This window comes from Contarinia nasturtii, unplaced genomic scaffold, assembly GCF_009176525.2.
Source record: "Contarinia nasturtii isolate CC-2019 unplaced genomic scaffold, AAFC_CNas_1.1 Cnas_scaffold_2861, whole genome shotgun sequence".
NCBI lineage: Eukaryota > Metazoa > Arthropoda > Insecta > Diptera > Cecidomyiidae > Contarinia > Contarinia nasturtii.
Genome location: NW_022200178.1, coordinates 781,917 through 798,290, shown reverse-complemented (window position 1 = coordinate 798,290; position 16,374 = coordinate 781,917). Strand labels below are relative to the sequence as shown.

The 16,374-nt window shown below is 32.9% G+C and overlaps 3 protein-coding genes and 2 non-coding genes across 7 annotated transcripts; 2 read left to right on the top strand and 3 right to left on the bottom strand.

Moving 5' to 3' along the window:
- Positions 1 to 1,580: 1,580 nt before the first annotated feature.
- Positions 1,581 to 4,659, bottom strand: LOC116349324 (clavesin-2-like). Its single transcript, XM_031780711.1, has 5 exons — positions 4,546 to 4,659; positions 3,678 to 3,920; positions 2,867 to 2,990; positions 2,457 to 2,794; positions 1,581 to 2,394 (listed from the first exon to the last, which is right to left on the bottom strand). The coding sequence occupies exons 2-5, from the start codon at positions 3,900 to 3,902 to the stop codon at positions 2,209 to 2,211; spliced, it is 873 nt and encodes a 290-aa protein (XP_031636571.1). The 5' UTR covers positions 3,903 to 3,920; positions 4,546 to 4,659; the 3' UTR covers positions 1,581 to 2,208.
- A 970-nt stretch (positions 4,660 to 5,629) lies between these two features.
- Positions 5,630 to 11,147, bottom strand: LOC116349361 (clavesin-2-like). 3 transcript variants are annotated; one of them, XM_031780761.1, is made up of 5 exons: positions 11,054 to 11,147; positions 7,659 to 7,905; positions 6,675 to 6,798; positions 6,265 to 6,602; positions 5,630 to 6,195 (listed from the first exon to the last, which is right to left on the bottom strand). In XM_031780761.1, exons 2-5 carry the CDS (start codon positions 7,881 to 7,883, stop codon positions 6,010 to 6,012), a joined length of 873 nt encoding a protein of 290 aa, XP_031636621.1. In that variant the 5' UTR covers positions 7,884 to 7,905; positions 11,054 to 11,147; the 3' UTR covers positions 5,630 to 6,009. The 3 variants fall into 3 exon arrangements, with proteins under 3 accessions (XP_031636621.1, XP_031636619.1, XP_031636620.1); XM_031780759.1 differs by lacking the exon at positions 11,054 to 11,147 and adding an exon at positions 8,765 to 8,893; XM_031780760.1 differs by lacking the exon at positions 11,054 to 11,147 and adding an exon at positions 8,238 to 8,354.
- A 1,830-nt stretch (positions 11,148 to 12,977) lies between these two features.
- Trnaq-uug lies at positions 12,978 to 13,049 on the top strand. The gene has a single exon. It is a non-coding gene; the product is annotated as a tRNA-Gln (tRNA).
- A 558-nt stretch (positions 13,050 to 13,607) lies between these two features.
- On the bottom strand, positions 13,608 to 13,701 carry Trnaq-cug. The gene is made up of 2 exons: positions 13,665 to 13,701; positions 13,608 to 13,642 (listed from the first exon to the last, which is right to left on the bottom strand). It is a non-coding gene; the product is annotated as a tRNA-Gln (tRNA).
- Positions 13,702 to 13,846: 145 nt separating this feature from the next.
- LOC116349355 lies at positions 13,847 to 16,172 on the top strand. The gene is made up of 2 exons (XM_031780752.1): positions 13,847 to 14,172; positions 14,261 to 16,172. Exon 2 carries the CDS (start codon positions 14,298 to 14,300, stop codon positions 15,978 to 15,980), a length of 1,683 nt encoding a protein of 560 aa, XP_031636612.1. The 5' UTR covers positions 13,847 to 14,172; positions 14,261 to 14,297; the 3' UTR covers positions 15,981 to 16,172.
- Positions 16,173 to 16,374: the final 202 nt, after the last annotated feature.

The window sequence follows — 16,374 nt, the reverse complement described above, 5'->3', positions numbered from 1 at the left end:
AAGAAGAGTTGCTTAAGCTTGCGAAAGACAGAGAGAGAGAGAGTGAGAAAACAAGTGTATGGTGCAGAGTCATATTTTGATAACGAAAAAAAAACAGCAAATTACATAAAATAAACACATGTGTACAATTGAAAGAGGTATCGCCTATTTAATTTAGATTTTTCGCATAATAATCGTCAAATCGTTGAAATTCGATTTAAAATTTATCACGTGAATGTCAATACGCATTCGCAGCGATTGTTATCGGTATTTCTTACACAAGGAACGTTCGAATGTATGTATCTTGAAGGTTGGATTGAAAATGACATGCCTAGCACACGAATACGTGTTGCCTGTCAAATTGACCTTCGACAAGGTTAAAACGACAAATACAGATTTTTCTTCACATAATGCGTACACACAACTGCAATATTCCATTGAACAATACAATTCAACCGAAATCAGGAAGTTTTTAATTGAATTTAATTTTTATACATTCACACCGGAATATTCTGGACGTAAACGATATACATTTGATAATATCTATCAGGGCATAATGACGTATTGCATAATATTGATGAAACATTTGAACATGTAATGCAATAGGTGCCTTTTTCGGTCTTTTTTGAAAATTCGTCCGAGCTTTCAGATACGCATTTTTAAATACGGAAGAAAAAACTTATTTGACACATGAAACTATTGGAATAAAATTGATTTGTGTTAGCCAAACGATATTAACACACCGGCATTGAATCTACGTACATATAGGCGTGAGAAGCTTATTATATATCGTTATGCAATCACTCACAGTGAAAAAAAATCTTTGAATTTGAAAACAAATTAAAATTGATTCAAAAGAAAAATTCGATTGGTATGTTTTGATGATTATTATGAATCAAATTGAAAACATTTGCAAAATAAAATTTATTTTTGTCATGCACAAAAATCACCAGAGAAAAAAGCACAGACACAAAGTAAAACGCACAAGAATAAAATCTAATTTTTTGAAATTATTAAGCAATGACACTTATAGCGATTGACGATATTTTACAGATAAAAATTAACTGAATGCATTTAACTTACAATAAACTGGAAAAATATCTTATGAAATGAATTTTATTCGTTTATTTTGCGGCGAATGTTCTGAACAACGATGTGAACTGGACAAGCGAGTACGTGCGAATAAGTAAGCTATTCGCAATGTGTGAATAGAACGGTGGATAGTTTTTTTCATACAGTTGTCAGCAGTGGAGGTGACCTTTTGAATTGAAGTGCGCATTACATAGACCGAACACAGCGCCACTCATGGATGGGATTGCAAACACATTTTGAATACGGATTTTAATGTATTCGTTTTGTGTATCTCATTTACTGCTTTGATATTGGTTACTTTTTTCTACCTTTCGAAGAACTTTTTTCAGTTATGCAAATCAAGATGTTTTATTTACTTTTTCTCTTCAAAAGACAAATTATCTCATACGAATATTATATTTCAATATCTTATGTATTCGACGCTTTCTCGATTCTAATTTGAGTTTGTGTGAGTTATTCATTAAACAGTTTATTTTGAAAGGGTTTTCTTGTAATAAATAAACAAGGAGTTTTATTTTGTTCATTCATTTATTAGCATACGTCCCTAGATACGTCCTCAAGGGGGTAATTGAAAAAAATCGAGAGGGGTAAGCAAAAAATGAAGTGTACTTTTTTCGCTTTTGTTTGCTCTTCACTTTTTTGGCGAAAATCCCTAGCAAATTGAAAGAATTCTTTGAACATTTTTAAGGGGTAACACTTCGTCAGGGGCCCCTGCTGAGGACGTATGTTTATTCGCATTAAAAAACTAACATTTTTATAAAATGAATTCTTAAGTGTATGAATTAGGTTCTTATTTAGACTTATTTGTGTGTACATTTTTATCATTTGCATTGGAATTAAATAAAGGTAATATGAGACAAATTAAAGTTATACTGAATCAAAGAATGATCTCTTTACATCTATTTTCTGATGATTTTTTAAGTGATTTTGGCGGCATGGTTTTCTTTACGAATCGCATAAAAAATTCGTAGGAAATATGCTTTCAATTTATACAACAATTGCAATTTCATACTTTAGAAGATACAGAGTTTCTTCTCATTATTAACAGCAAAAATCATAATTGAATTTAAAAAATTATTTTCCAAACTTAATATGAACTGGCAAAGGGATTGTTGCTTGTTTAAAGCCATGCATTGTTTAATTTGAGTTGGCAAAACCGTAAGAATTGTATTTGGCCATGAACTCTAGGTGGTCAGAGATGCAAGGATACCAATCTTTGGCTGAGTAATTGATCGCAGGCAAATCGCCACCATAATTGGCCGGAAGGTTAGCTCCGTTAATGTGTTTCATCAATGATTTACGGTTGCTTCCATGGAAGAACATCTAAAATGGTACAAATGGAATATATTACTTTCGCTTGTTTTATATGAAGTTAAAAAACTTACTCTTTTCGATAGTTTTTCTTGGACGAATGGTTTGAAAAGTGCCCAGACCATATTGAAAACGAAAGGCTGATTAACCATGTGCACCTGTTTCAAGCGAAGAGGCATTGCGTCTTGGATGAATGTGAGTAAACGTTTGCCCCATGCTGGAGTCAAGTGTCTGACTTGTGACATTCCCAATCCATCAAAATCCATAAGAACAACAACGCCACGCACTTGGTTGTTTTGTTCAACAAGTCCAGCAACTTGTATCAAATAGAACAATTTGAATAGCTGTTCCGATGACACCCTCTTTGGATCCCACAATTTACCACAATGAATAACCAAAACTCGGCGACCGTCTTATGAAAAAAAGCATATCAAATGGCGAACTGACTGTAGACTGATAATTCTAACTGTTACGCCACACTTACCTTGATCATAATTGGTCAATACATTGATCAAATCATTATTGACAAAGGCATCTTTTTCATCTTCAGGCATTAAATTTTTTAGTACGTCAGCATTATCACGTTTGAATTCAGCTATACGACGCATCTGCAAAACATAAACAAAAACAATAATTTCTTTTTCATATTTCAATTCATACTATCAATGATCGTGAAATCGTTGTTTACACACTTGACCCTAAAAATGGGAAACGAAAATGACAAAACACACATGCTAAACAAAGGAAAAATTTATTCTTTCCCATTGAAAACAAAGGTGATGGCGATTTAAAATGAAAACGAGCTTCGTCCCTGAGAATCTCAGGCTGAGATCAAAGGTATATGTTACCGTCAAAATTATATGACGAAATTAGACAAATGGAAAAATGTTTAAATTAATAAAGTTTGACAATTAATTTTTTTGTGAGTGAACTTTTTTCATCGCAAGTGATACTGAGTTCATTGCTATTAGGTGATAATTGTAACGAATTTACGTAAAACCTATATTATTGTTATAAATTTAAGTGTGACGGTACTTGACTTTGAATTTAAACCTCAAGATTTTTTCACGCAAGTTCATTAATTGTTGAAATTTTTCACTCTCTCCATATGAACCAAACGTTTGAATTACTTTTACAGGCGAGTGCGATAACGAAAAAAAACAACTATATCGATCACCTGGCCATTTAAGTGTAAAAAAATAACTAAGTAAACGTTGCGATAACATTTGTTGTATCTATCATTGATTTTGACGGAAAAAACGATAGTTTAAGAAAAATACAAAATCTATGCTCACCAATTTGATAGCACTTTCTGGATAGAAATGACATGGGCGTAAAAATATTTTAAGCGTTTCCTCATCATCTTGGTAGTATAAATCGGTGTTTTCATGTAAGAGTCGACGCAACTCGGCAACACTTTTTTCAACTCGTTCCGGAGTTTCATTTAATTCCACTTCAGCGATTTTTCTGGTTTCGGCTGACATTGGGCCGGTTTCCAATACAAATGGTGGCTTTGACATACTGAATATTTGCTTCACCTAAAAAAACAAACGACATTTTCTTGCATTAAAAACGGTGATTCATTTAAATAATTTGAACCCCTTTTTTCTCCGAATTTGTTTATTTTTTCATTTTATCACAGTTTTTTTTGCTCCACCATATCAATTTGGCTTCTTCAATTTAGCAGCAACTGAATTTCCTTCAAAATATGCATTTCAGTATTTCAATGTTAATTTAAAACGTTAAAACTATTAAAAATAGACAGTGCTTTGAATTCACGTTGTTTGAATTGATCGTATAGTGGAATGAATGTACGAGAACTGCGCACATGCACAATTTACTGGATTCGATTTATTCCAATCGGAATAAATAATGCAAAAGAATCAATTGAATTTATTTATATTGAATACGTCAAAAATAAATAAATGAATCAACGAATTTCATTAGGTGAACGGTAATGACACTTTTATCAGAATTGAATTCGATTTAAATGAATGGACTTTAATCAAAACCATCCAAAAAGGGGCCAATGAATCAAAAGTACCGAAAAATCGAAAAAAATCTAAAAGTGTCTCTTAATTCGAAAATTTGATGAAATTCACGCGAAAAAATCTTTATTAAATTTCAAAATTTCACATTAAATAAAACCACAATTAATATTACTTGTTAAAAGAAAATTAAAATCCACTTGGATGTCACTTGAATACTGTAAGATGACCGGTACTGACACTGTCTAACGATCGACTGTTTTTAAATCAATAAATGATATGAAATTTATTACTTCGTCAAGTTGAAATGGACTATAGAGTACCAAAAAAAAGAAACTGATTAAATGGTTTGTCCGAAAACCAAATGCACAAACACGAACAAATTCAATGCTTTTATCTCGTTGCTTTCGCTGTTGTCGTTGTGATTATTATTTTCATTGCGCACGAAAAAGTATGAAGGAAATTTGAACTCGAGTGGATGATTCCAAAATGTATTGTTCACAATGTGTGTGTGTTCAAGAAAGCCTAAGCAACAGGTGTGATTGAAGCCATGGTAATAATATATAAAAAATGGGAATAAAAAATGTATGGGCACGTTGCAGTTTTTTTTGACAAATTTCTTGAGGTCACGAATATTCTAGCTGGTTAATATGTATGAACTATTCGCAATTGAATTGTATCGAAGTGGAAAACAAAACGCATTGAAATTCTTATGCCGGCCAATATGATTGTACTATGTGCTTTATTGAAGCTACAAAATGAAGACGAATAAAGAGCAATATTCAAATTATATGGTTGAATGGTTGCTCGGAAATCGAGAGGGGTTGGTATCCATTTTTAAGTAACTTGACTTGAGAGCGGTACGCTATTTGAAATATTAAATTTTTAAAATCTAATAAAATCGTTTAAAAATACAAACTCTCAGTGTGAATCACTTTTGGTGATGTGTCAAAATGATCGTTTACTGTTTCAATACAACAATTCAAAATACCTAACAATCAGCCTGTGAAATATCAGGTCAAGATATCCAGAGTATTCTCTATCTGTGTTGTTATTGAAAAAATGCTCTTGTGATAAGACGAGTACAATCGATTTATATATTATTTTCATCATTATTGAACAACTAAAAACAATTCAACTTGTCGATTTGTGTGCCGTATTTTTATCGTCGCTCTTTTAGAATTGACTAACAATACAAAGTGCAAGTATTAGTACACTTTATTTTGTAAGAGTTTTCCTCATAATAAATGAACAAGGAGTTTTATTTTCTAGAAAATATAGAGTTTTATTTTATTCATTCATTTCTGACTTAACGCATTCCCATTAAAAATATAATATTTAAAATCGTTTTAAATAAAATGGTACCTAAAGTGGTATGAGCTGTTAACTCCAACATTTCTTATTCAGACTTATTTGTGTGTACGTTTTTATCATTTGCATTGGAATTAAATAAATGTAAAATGAGACAAACTAAAATTATACTCAATCAAAGAATACCATCTTTTCATTTACATATTCTGATGATTTCTGATACATAAAAATGAATGTGAGAAAAAAGTATTCTTTAGACTGAAGATGGACTGAAAAATAATTGGCGCTTCTCAAAAAAATAGGGCTAGACTCATACGTTTTACATTGTTTAATCTGAGCTGGCAAAACCGTAGGAATTGTATTTGGCCACGAACTCAAGGTGATCAGAGATGCAAGGATACCAATCTTTGGCTGAGTAATTGATCGCAGGCAAATCGCCACCATAATTGGCCGGAAGATTAGCTCCATTAATGTGTTTCATCAATGATTTACGGTTGCTTCCATGGAAGAACATCTAAAATGGTACAAATTGAATATAATTATTACTTTTCGCTTATTTTATATGAAGTTAAAAAGAACTTACTCTTTTCGATAGTTTTTCTTTGACGAATGGCTTGAAAAGTGCCCAGACCATATTGAAAACGAAAGGCTGATTAACCATATGCACCTCTTTCAAGCGAAGAGGCATTGCGTCTTGGATGAATGTGAGTAAACGTTTGCTCCATGCTGGAGTCAAGGCTCGGACTTGTGACATTCCCAATCCATCGAAATCCATGATAACAACAACGCCACGCACTTGGGTGTTTTGTTCAACGAGAGCGGCAACGTGAATCAAGTAGAACAATCTGAATAGTTGGTCCGATGTCACTTTCTTTGGATCCCAAATTTTACCACAATGAACAACTAAAACTCGGCGACCGTCTTATGAAAAAAAAAAATAAAGCATTTGAAATGGTGAACGGATAAATTAAAACGTTTCCCTGCTACACTTACCTTGATCAAAATTCGTCAAAACATTGATCACATCATTATCGACAAAGGCAGATTTTTCATCTTCAGGCATTAAATTTTTTAGTATGTCTGCATAATCACGTTTAAATTCAGCTATTCGGCGCATCTGTAAAGCATAAACGAAACAAATGAATTCTTTTTCATATTTCAATTGTACAATCAATAATCGTGATGCTATTGTTTGGCCTTAAACATTTTTAATTAAACAAAGGAAAAACTTATTCTTTCCGGAAACTTCAATTGAAAACAAAAGTGATGATGTTTCAAAATGAAAACGTGTTTCTTCTCTGAGGTCAAAGGTGTATGTTATCGTAAAATTTATGTGACGAAATTAGATAAATGGAACAATAGAAAAATTAGGAAACGTCACATTGTATGACCTCAATTCAACACACAGTTCCGCGAAATCTATGACCGTAATGTATCTATGACGATCATAATTTATATCTGCAATTAATTTCATTTGTTTTCGCCAATTCGAAGAACAACGTGAGCGTGGCCATATATAAAAATGTGATTGCGCGCGACAGACATATTGACTATTAACAATTGTTCAACCATTTTTGCTTTATCAATGGATGTCATTTTATAATTAATGAAGTTTTACAATTCAATATTTTGTGTGTGAACTTCTTTCATCGCAACTGATAGTGAGTTCATTGCTATTCTGTGATAATTTGGATGAATTTACGTAAAAGCTATATTGTTGTTATAAATTTAAGTGCGCTACTACTCAAGACATTGAATTTACTTCAAACTTTTATATTTCACTCTCTCCCTATCAACAAAACATTTGAATTACTTTTCCAGGCGAGCGCGATAACGAAAAAAATAACAAATATAATGATCACTTTAAGTGTGAAAAAAATGTGAACTAAGTAAATGTTGCGATAACATTTGTCGTATCTATCATTGATTTTGACGGAAAAAACGATAGTTTAAGAAAAATACAAAATCTATGCTCACCAATTTGATAGCACTTTCTGGGTAGAAATGGCATGGACGTAAAAATATTTTAAGCGTTTCCTCGTCATCTTGGTAGTATAAATCGGTGTTTTCATGTAAGAGTCGACGCAACTCGGCAACACTTTCTTCAACTCGTTCCGGAGTTTCATTTAATTCCGATTCAGCGATTTTTCTTGTTTCGGCTGACATTGGGCCGGTTTCCAATACAAACGGTGGCTCTGGCATATTTACTCAATATATTCTTTACCTAAAAATACCAAACGACATTTTTTTTTGTATTAGAACGCTGATAACAGTTGTTGGAAAAATTGTTCAGAAAATATGTGAATTTTTCATTAAAATAAGCCGTTTCTAGAACTTTTATAGGAAGCAATTTTTTATGAATATTGCTCTTTCTTATGTTCAGGTGTAAAACTTGAAACATTTTATGAAATAAGTGACCGCACTTTTCCAATACCAATAACAACTCTGCCCTTTTTCTTTCAATACACAACTAAACTTTTTCACTAAAATCATCGCAAAAAATTATCATCTGACAATTGAGAATAATGCTTTAACTGATTTTTGTTCAAAATCTACCTTATAAATTTGGCATTAGTTTTGCACCACCCAAATTTCCTTGAAAATATGCATTTTAGTATTTGAATGTTAATTTAGACCGTTAAAACTATTAAAAATAGATAGTGGTTTGCATTTGATCGTATGTACGAGAACTGCGCACATGGACAATTTACTGAATTCAATATCGACATTCAAAATATTTATTCCGATCGGAATAAATAATGCAAAAGAATCAATTGAATTTATTTATATTGAATACGGTGTGCGACGAAAAAAATAAACAAATTAACGGATTTAATTAGGTAAACGGTAATGACACTCTTATCAGAATTGAATTCGATTTAAACGAATGGACTTTAATCAAAGCCGTCCGAAAAGGGGCCAATGAATAAAAAGCACTGAAAAATCAGCGGCTAAATTTAAATAAAAACTACATAATTATTCTAAAACTGTCTCCTAGTTAGAAAATCTGAACCAATTCACGCGAAAAATCTTTTTAAATTTCAAAATTTCACATTAAATCAAATCACAATAAAATATATTACTTGTTAAAAGAAAACTAAAATTCACTTGAATGTCACTTGACCAGTACTAACAGTGTCTAACGATCGACTGCTTCAAAATCATTAACTGATATGAAATTTATTACTTCGTCAAGTTGAAATGGATTATATAGTACAAACAAAAATGGAAACTGATTAAACGGAATGTCCGAAGAACCAAATGCACAAACACAAACAAATTTAATGCTACTATCTCGCTGCTTTCGCTGTAGTCGTTGTATGAACGGAATTTGAACTTAAGTTTGATTGCGAGGATGATTCCAAAAGCAAAACGTATTGTTTATAACGCGTGCGTTCGAGAAAGCCCAAGCAACAGGTGAGAATGAACGAAGCCACATGGTTAAAACAATGTTGTGATTCACAAAATTGTGTTTGTGTGTGGTCAACATATGTACTATTCGCAATTGAATTGTATCGCAATGGAAAACAAAGCGCAGTAAAAACTGTGCTGGCCAATTTGAATGTACTGTTTGCTGTAATGACGCAACAAAATAAAGACGAATAAAGAGCAATATTCAAATTAAATGCACACAACGACCATTGGCCACGAACTCTGTTTCTGTTATTATTACTCATATGTTACATGCGTTATTATTAATCGCTTTGATAATATTATGATTGTCGTACACATCAACAACAACAGCAAAAAAAAAAACGAAGGCATTTTGGCTTGGACTGTTTTTTGTTTTGTTCAAATATGCTTGTTTATAACGGAACGTTTTCTGGACTATAAATCACCACACATTGATCATAATATTATACATTATCGGCACGAAGCAAACAATGCTCTTGTGATAAGACGAGTACAATCGATTTATAAATTATTTTCATCATTATTGAACAACTAAAAACAATTCAACTTGTCGATGTGTTTGCCGTATTTTTGTCGTCGCCTTTTTAGAATTGACTAACAATACAAAGTGCAAGTATTACGCGTACTTCTTTTTAGATATGAACTTGTAAGTCTTCTGATAAGCATGCATGATGAATTGTGATATTTTTTTTGTTGAATTTTGCTCCATATTAGAGAGAAATGCGTGCACTGTGGTGCGCGTCATTTATATTTGAGTAATGATTTTAAGATTTATTTTTATAAAAAAAAAACATTCACTGTTTCCAACATCTGGACTGGTTACATTCGGCAGTCCAAAAGTCAAAGATATTGAAAGAATTCATGAAATAAAAATGAAAATGATTTTGGAGGAACAACACTTTGTACTCGTTTATCAGCTGTAAGTTCAATTGAATTCAATTAAAATTTGAGAATACCCTTCAGATTGTGATAGTAAAAGATAGTACATTGATTCGCTTAACCTCATCAAATCCTTAAAATTGCAAATTTTGCACAAATCAATCTCACTGTCGAAAAAATAAAGGAAATACACTTCCCTTAGTTCAAGTTTATATTATTTCTGCTCCACATGAATTCGATTATAATCATTGATTAATTCAGATTTGTCATTAACACACTATATTTAAACACCATATTGTAAAATAAAATTGATTTGTGTTATCGCGCGCTGAAAGTGCATCGAGAGAGCACTAGCCTTGAAGCAGTATTGTGGAGCTTCACTGGAATTTTGAACTCGACGAATGGCATGCATATTGTTCGTGTAGTTGATAAAGAGCGTCGATGTTTTTCTCAGCTGCTTCGTGAAAACAGTTGATCTCGATTCTCTATTGGCCAAAGTCATTTTCAATAATTCCAAAAAGACGACGATCGAAATTTAATTGGTTTGTTGTGTAGAACAAAACATGTAAACGATCACGTCTGACGGTGAATTAAGAAATTGGGCTAACACACTTATCTAAACCGGATTGACTGGTGCCGATGATATCAAATTATCAAAAACGTCTTCCAAATTTGGTTCAGGATATAATCAAAAATAATTTCAACTCATTGTCGGATGACTTCTCGGCTGTAATTCTGGCAATTATTATCAAAGTGACCGCCGGCCGGTTTTCACTTAATTGAAAAGATTACAACATTTTTTTTTCATTTAACTAACTATTTTGATCAACAAAAACAAAGAGGAAAAAACGCACGTTTATTTAAATGACGTGAAAAACACAATAATTTGATAATATTTTTGCTGATTGCATTTGATTTGGATGACGACTTTCTTTGAGTAATCATTTTATTAGAAAATTAAACTCAATTTTCATAACTGAAATGTAATTTCAATGGAAAACTAACCGACAATTATGTAATCAATTTTTTATTATTTGTATTCATTTTCTTTCGTTTAAAATTGTAAAATGTATACATACCATGTGTTTCATTCTAACTCGAATGATGCGAGCTCTGCCACGAAAATTCACTTTAACAATGGTACTTTATGCAATTTTAGTTACATTTGAATCCAAAATTAATCAATTTCTTGAAGAACACATTTGAAGATTGTTGTGATAAATATGACCGGCAAGCGATGCGAAGCATCGACAAATGAAGCAGCTTCATGCACGAGATGCAAAAACCCATCATCGGCTTGAATAATTTTACGCCCGAATTGTATAGATGACCTTCACCCTAAAATATGTGGTGGTGTGTGTTTACATATGGATATTACCAATACACTTAACATGTTGCACAATTACGTGGAAATATACCGTGCTGTGCACTCGTTGCTTAGCGGTGGATAAATGCAAGACATGCGCATCATTTGTCAACAATATGCATTTTCACGCTGAATATTTTCCATTTATAAAATGCAACACACTTGACCTTCACTCAAGACGACACGAGCAGATTCAGCGACAGAAGAAAAAAACGAAAGTTGCTAATTAAGCACACAGTTTTTAATATTTCCTTACAATCAATCATAATTCACTTTAAATGGGAAGTTTTCCACCATCCACTTTTATTTTTACGGTTATTTTTATCTTAGGTGTTTCTAGAATGAGTTTACGAGGAAAACACATTGCAAAAGAGCTCCTTAGCTGGCAGCAAAAGAAATAGAACTTTAGATTCTTTCTTTGTGAAATCTATGAAATGTTTCGCACAAATGGTGACTTAACGTGATCAGTTTTCTATAAATATTACTTTTACGTAATGATTGCATATAATCTCGTACTAAAGCTATTTTTGGAATTTAACTTGAGACTTACTATACTCTTGAAAATTATAATGAAAGGAAAGATTCTTCGAACTCGGTTGAAGATTTCTATAGTGGAAATGGCGGTTCTGTTAATATTGAAGAAAAAATGTACATTTCAATGGTGAAAATATAAAAAATTTCCACTCTGAACATTTCTTATACGTACTCATCTTATCGATTTAAATTTGTTTTCTGCCCTTTTATGAAACTAATTGATGAAATTATGAAAATAATCGAAAAATATTTCAATGAAATAAAATAAAATTTAGAGATAAAAAGTAATTTTGGTTCTACTAAGATTCGAACTTGGATTAAAATTTCAGTGGTTTTCAAAGACCGTAGTGTAAACCAATACACCACGAGATCAGTTTACACTGGAGCCCATGAAATTTACCATCATTCAAGAAAGAAAAAAAAAACTAGTTTTAGCAGCCACGTGACATGTTGTTGTCTAGAAAGTACAAGTTGACACGTCTTATCTCCCGGTTTGGATTGATTATTGCAAAAACAAATCATACGAAATTTACAATTTTTGTATATATTTTTTTTTTGTTCAACTATGACATGAACAATATTTTAAGCAAATATTCTTCCACAAACCTATGATAATCATCGAATTAAACAGAATTTGAATGCCTTTCAACTAAAACTTCACCCACATGCTTCATCACCTTGTGAAAAGAGATTGTATAGTAAATGCATGAATATACGAAAACTTTACATAGTTTGTAGTCTCACAAGTGTCATAATTGTACACCAAATACCAAGCGATGTAATGGTTAGTACTCTGGCCTTTGAACTTAGTGATATGAGATTCTCAAATGAACTAATTTTCACTTTGAATGATTTCATTTAATTGAAGTTTAAATATTTATGCCATTTGTTGTTTCATGCTTTTGTTCTCTTTTGTTTTGATACCGTTCACATATATTCACCATTTCTCATGTGCCTTGATAGCAAACGACTTTCCAAAATTATGAAAATGTTTTTGTTTTTTATGCTCAGTCAGCTAACGTCTTCATGCAAATGTTTTTATATGTAATACAAATGCGGCGGACGGAATGTCAAGTGTGCACTTTGCGCACAGTTCATCAAGCGGTTCTATGGTGTAATGGTTAGCACTCTGGACTTTGAATCCAGCGATCTGAGTTCAAATCTCGGTAGAACCTGAATTTTTTTTTCCTCTCATTTTTTCCAACATTTTTTGCCATACTTTCACTTCTTATCTATATTTTTCTCAACCATTTCTCAATTTGATAATTGTTCAGCACTTTCTAAGTCAAAGTAGAATTAATTTATCGAAATATTTCTCAATTTCATGACTTCATGTGTATTTTTTTATTGATATCCTTTTTTCTCAATTTCCCTTTTTTCGATATAAATGTTTAATTTGGTAAGAAATAAAAACAAAAATGTTTACTAATTGTTCAATGAAATTAGCGATAATTGCTGAACATTACCGATTCAAATTAATTCCTGTTTCATTTTTTGGCATACGATAAATGCGAATAAAAAATTACATACAACGAAATATTCAAGACCGTCTCCATCCACGGAAAAAACTTGCGGTCGTGTTTGTGAACACATTCGAAAACTTTTATAAATCAACATATTTTATTAATTTTAAAATGAAATGAAGGAAAATATCGCCGTTTACTAAAAGTCAATCTAAAATTGAAAATGGAAAAAAAATTACAAAAAAAAAGAAAAAAAAAAATTGATCAACTAGGTTCCACCGAGATTTGAACTCGGGTTGCTGGATTCCTCTCGATTCTCATGTGAGTTCAGAGTCCAGAGTGCTAACCACTACACCATGGAACCGCTTGTAAGTAATTGCGCAAATTTAGCGTATGACTTGTGCAATTCGACATTACTTTGAATGACATTCAACTGCTGTAATCAATACCACCAACAATGCACACACCGAATCAACAAGTGTTTGTTCATATGCACAATATGTGACTCATTTGTTTGGGAAAAATATTGACCAAATGAGAGGATGTTTTGATGAAATTATGTTGTGTCTTTGAATACACAAGAAACGTCATTCATTCTTCAAATGAACATTTTGACCCCCTATTGGTGGCTGTCGAAAATACAAGCTTCGAACATTCTCTTGCTTATTGTGGCGATGTGTCAAATTCAAACGAGAACACCCAACACGTTCTGGTTGCATTCAAGCTTTGGACTTCGTGGCGAATGAAGCGCGCATAAAATCAAGAAAGAATATTTTGATCATAAAATTTATACCGTTGTCGACGCAATTCCATGTGATTGGCATACATTTAACTTGTAAGTGTTTTCCATCCTTTTATTTTTTAATTTTATCATGCATTCTGTGGCTCATGGGGACAAATATATTTTTTTCGTCTCTTAATAGAAAAATCTCGAATCAAATGTGAAGAATTTGAAACAAAATGGCTGACTGTGAAAAATCCATAACCAAACGATTGCGAAGAAGATCGTCGATTGTACCGGTTAATTACAATCTGGGAAAGAAACGAAAATGGGTGGCACATTTCAACGAAAATTCCGGGGAATTGCCACAAAAAATCTCGTTTGACATGGTTGCCGTGAAAATTGAGCCGCCTGACCACGAATCGGTCGATTGCAATCCACCGAAGAAGCGAAAATTGGCATTGAAAAAGTCCAAAGGCAAATCAAAAGAGCTAATGGCACCCAATGCAGCGTTTAAAATAGTTACTGTGATAACTGAAGCACCTGAACGTGACAACAGTGATTTGATGCGGTTGAAGGATGACGTGTTGTTGAATATGTTCCAACATTTGGATCTCAAGGATCTATGTGCAATGGCTGAGGTTTGTAAGCGATTCAGAGCACTCGCCGCAACCGTATTTGGCCAGAAGTTTGAAAAATACAAAATCTACGGATTGGATCGTTTGCTATTCCGTCGCTCAATGCGTAAATTCGGTCATTTGATCAAGTCGTTCGACATAAGCGAAACCATACTTGCTCGCACCGATGTCGATATAATTGCGAAGTACTGCACTCAATTGGAAGGTTTGTTACTGTCAATGATGAAAATTGACTGTGACGCATTCAAACCAATCTTTCCACGATTGAACAACTTACTGGTGGAAAACTGCACATTTGTGGGCGACAGCGACCGACTATTTTCCATTTGTACCAAACTCAATGTACTGCATATTGACGTCGACAAATACTACAACATTCCAAAATGCACATTCCCGAATTTGCGAACACTTCAATTTGACTGCGGAAGCCGATGGAAGTCCGAGTACCTATGGCGATTATTGGAACTCAATCCACAAATCCATTGTTTGGACATCATGACTCTGCCAGACGATGAAGTCATTGAAAATGTTGTTCGGTGCGCCCGAAATGTCAAAGAACTGTACATTGGACCCGGATTGATTTGGAAATTACCGAATGAACAAAGTGCCGAAAGTCTGATCAAATTGGCCAATTTGAAAGCGTTGAAGAAACTAACGTTGATTGCCAAAGGCTTTGATTACTGTGAATATGTTGGTCGGCTGGCCGATGCATTTTCAAAGAAAAAGGTCGCCGTTGAATGCTTGAGATTGGAATCGTTTGAAATCGAAAGCACCGATTTACAAAGCATTTGCAAGATAAACACTTTACGATTTTTGGTTTTGGATTCGGTTCAAGAAATTTCGGACAACGATTTGATTTCGATTGGAACTAAAATGCCCTTGCTTGAACAGATGCAACTTGATCTGAAATTCAACGATTTGCAAAATATCACGTGGGATGGCGTTTCAAAAATGATTCATTTTGCTGGAAAGTTGACATTTCTCCGACTAGACGGTGTACGAAACATGCAAATCGGACAAAAAGAATTCAACTTGCTGGTGAAAATATTGAAGAGACGGAATGGCGCAATGAGAATGGTAGTAACAGGCTGCCGTACGACGACTGGCTTCAATGTACCGCAACAAATCCAAGCGAAACATCAATCAGTCATAGCATTTGACTACAAAACCGACAACAGTGATGGATGCACGTGTGAACGCTGCACTGGAAACATCAACACAATCCAAATTAAGGAGGAACCACAAGAAACTTACTATACTTTTGAAAAGTATTCATATTTGTGAAACACCAATGTGTTTCGATTTCATTAAAATTGTCTTATTTTTGTAGTATTCAACAAACCTCTCATATTGACATATTCACCAAATTGATTCATTCATTTAAAAATATATGCAAAAGAATTGCGAATAGAATTAAGTTTAGACGAGAAAAAAAACATGACAACTCAAAGATTTCAACATATGAACAGTTGATCCAACAGCGAAAATTCATTTCTTACTACATTTTTATTATTTTCATTAAAATGTTTATTATTACAATTAAAGTTACAATATCAAACTAACATTGAATCTTTCACTTTTTGTTTTGTGAAGTTTCGTATTTAATGTCACTATTCCTGTTATTCCACTGAGCAACTACATATTTAAGAGATTTTGTTTATCCTCTCTTTGTTGTGTT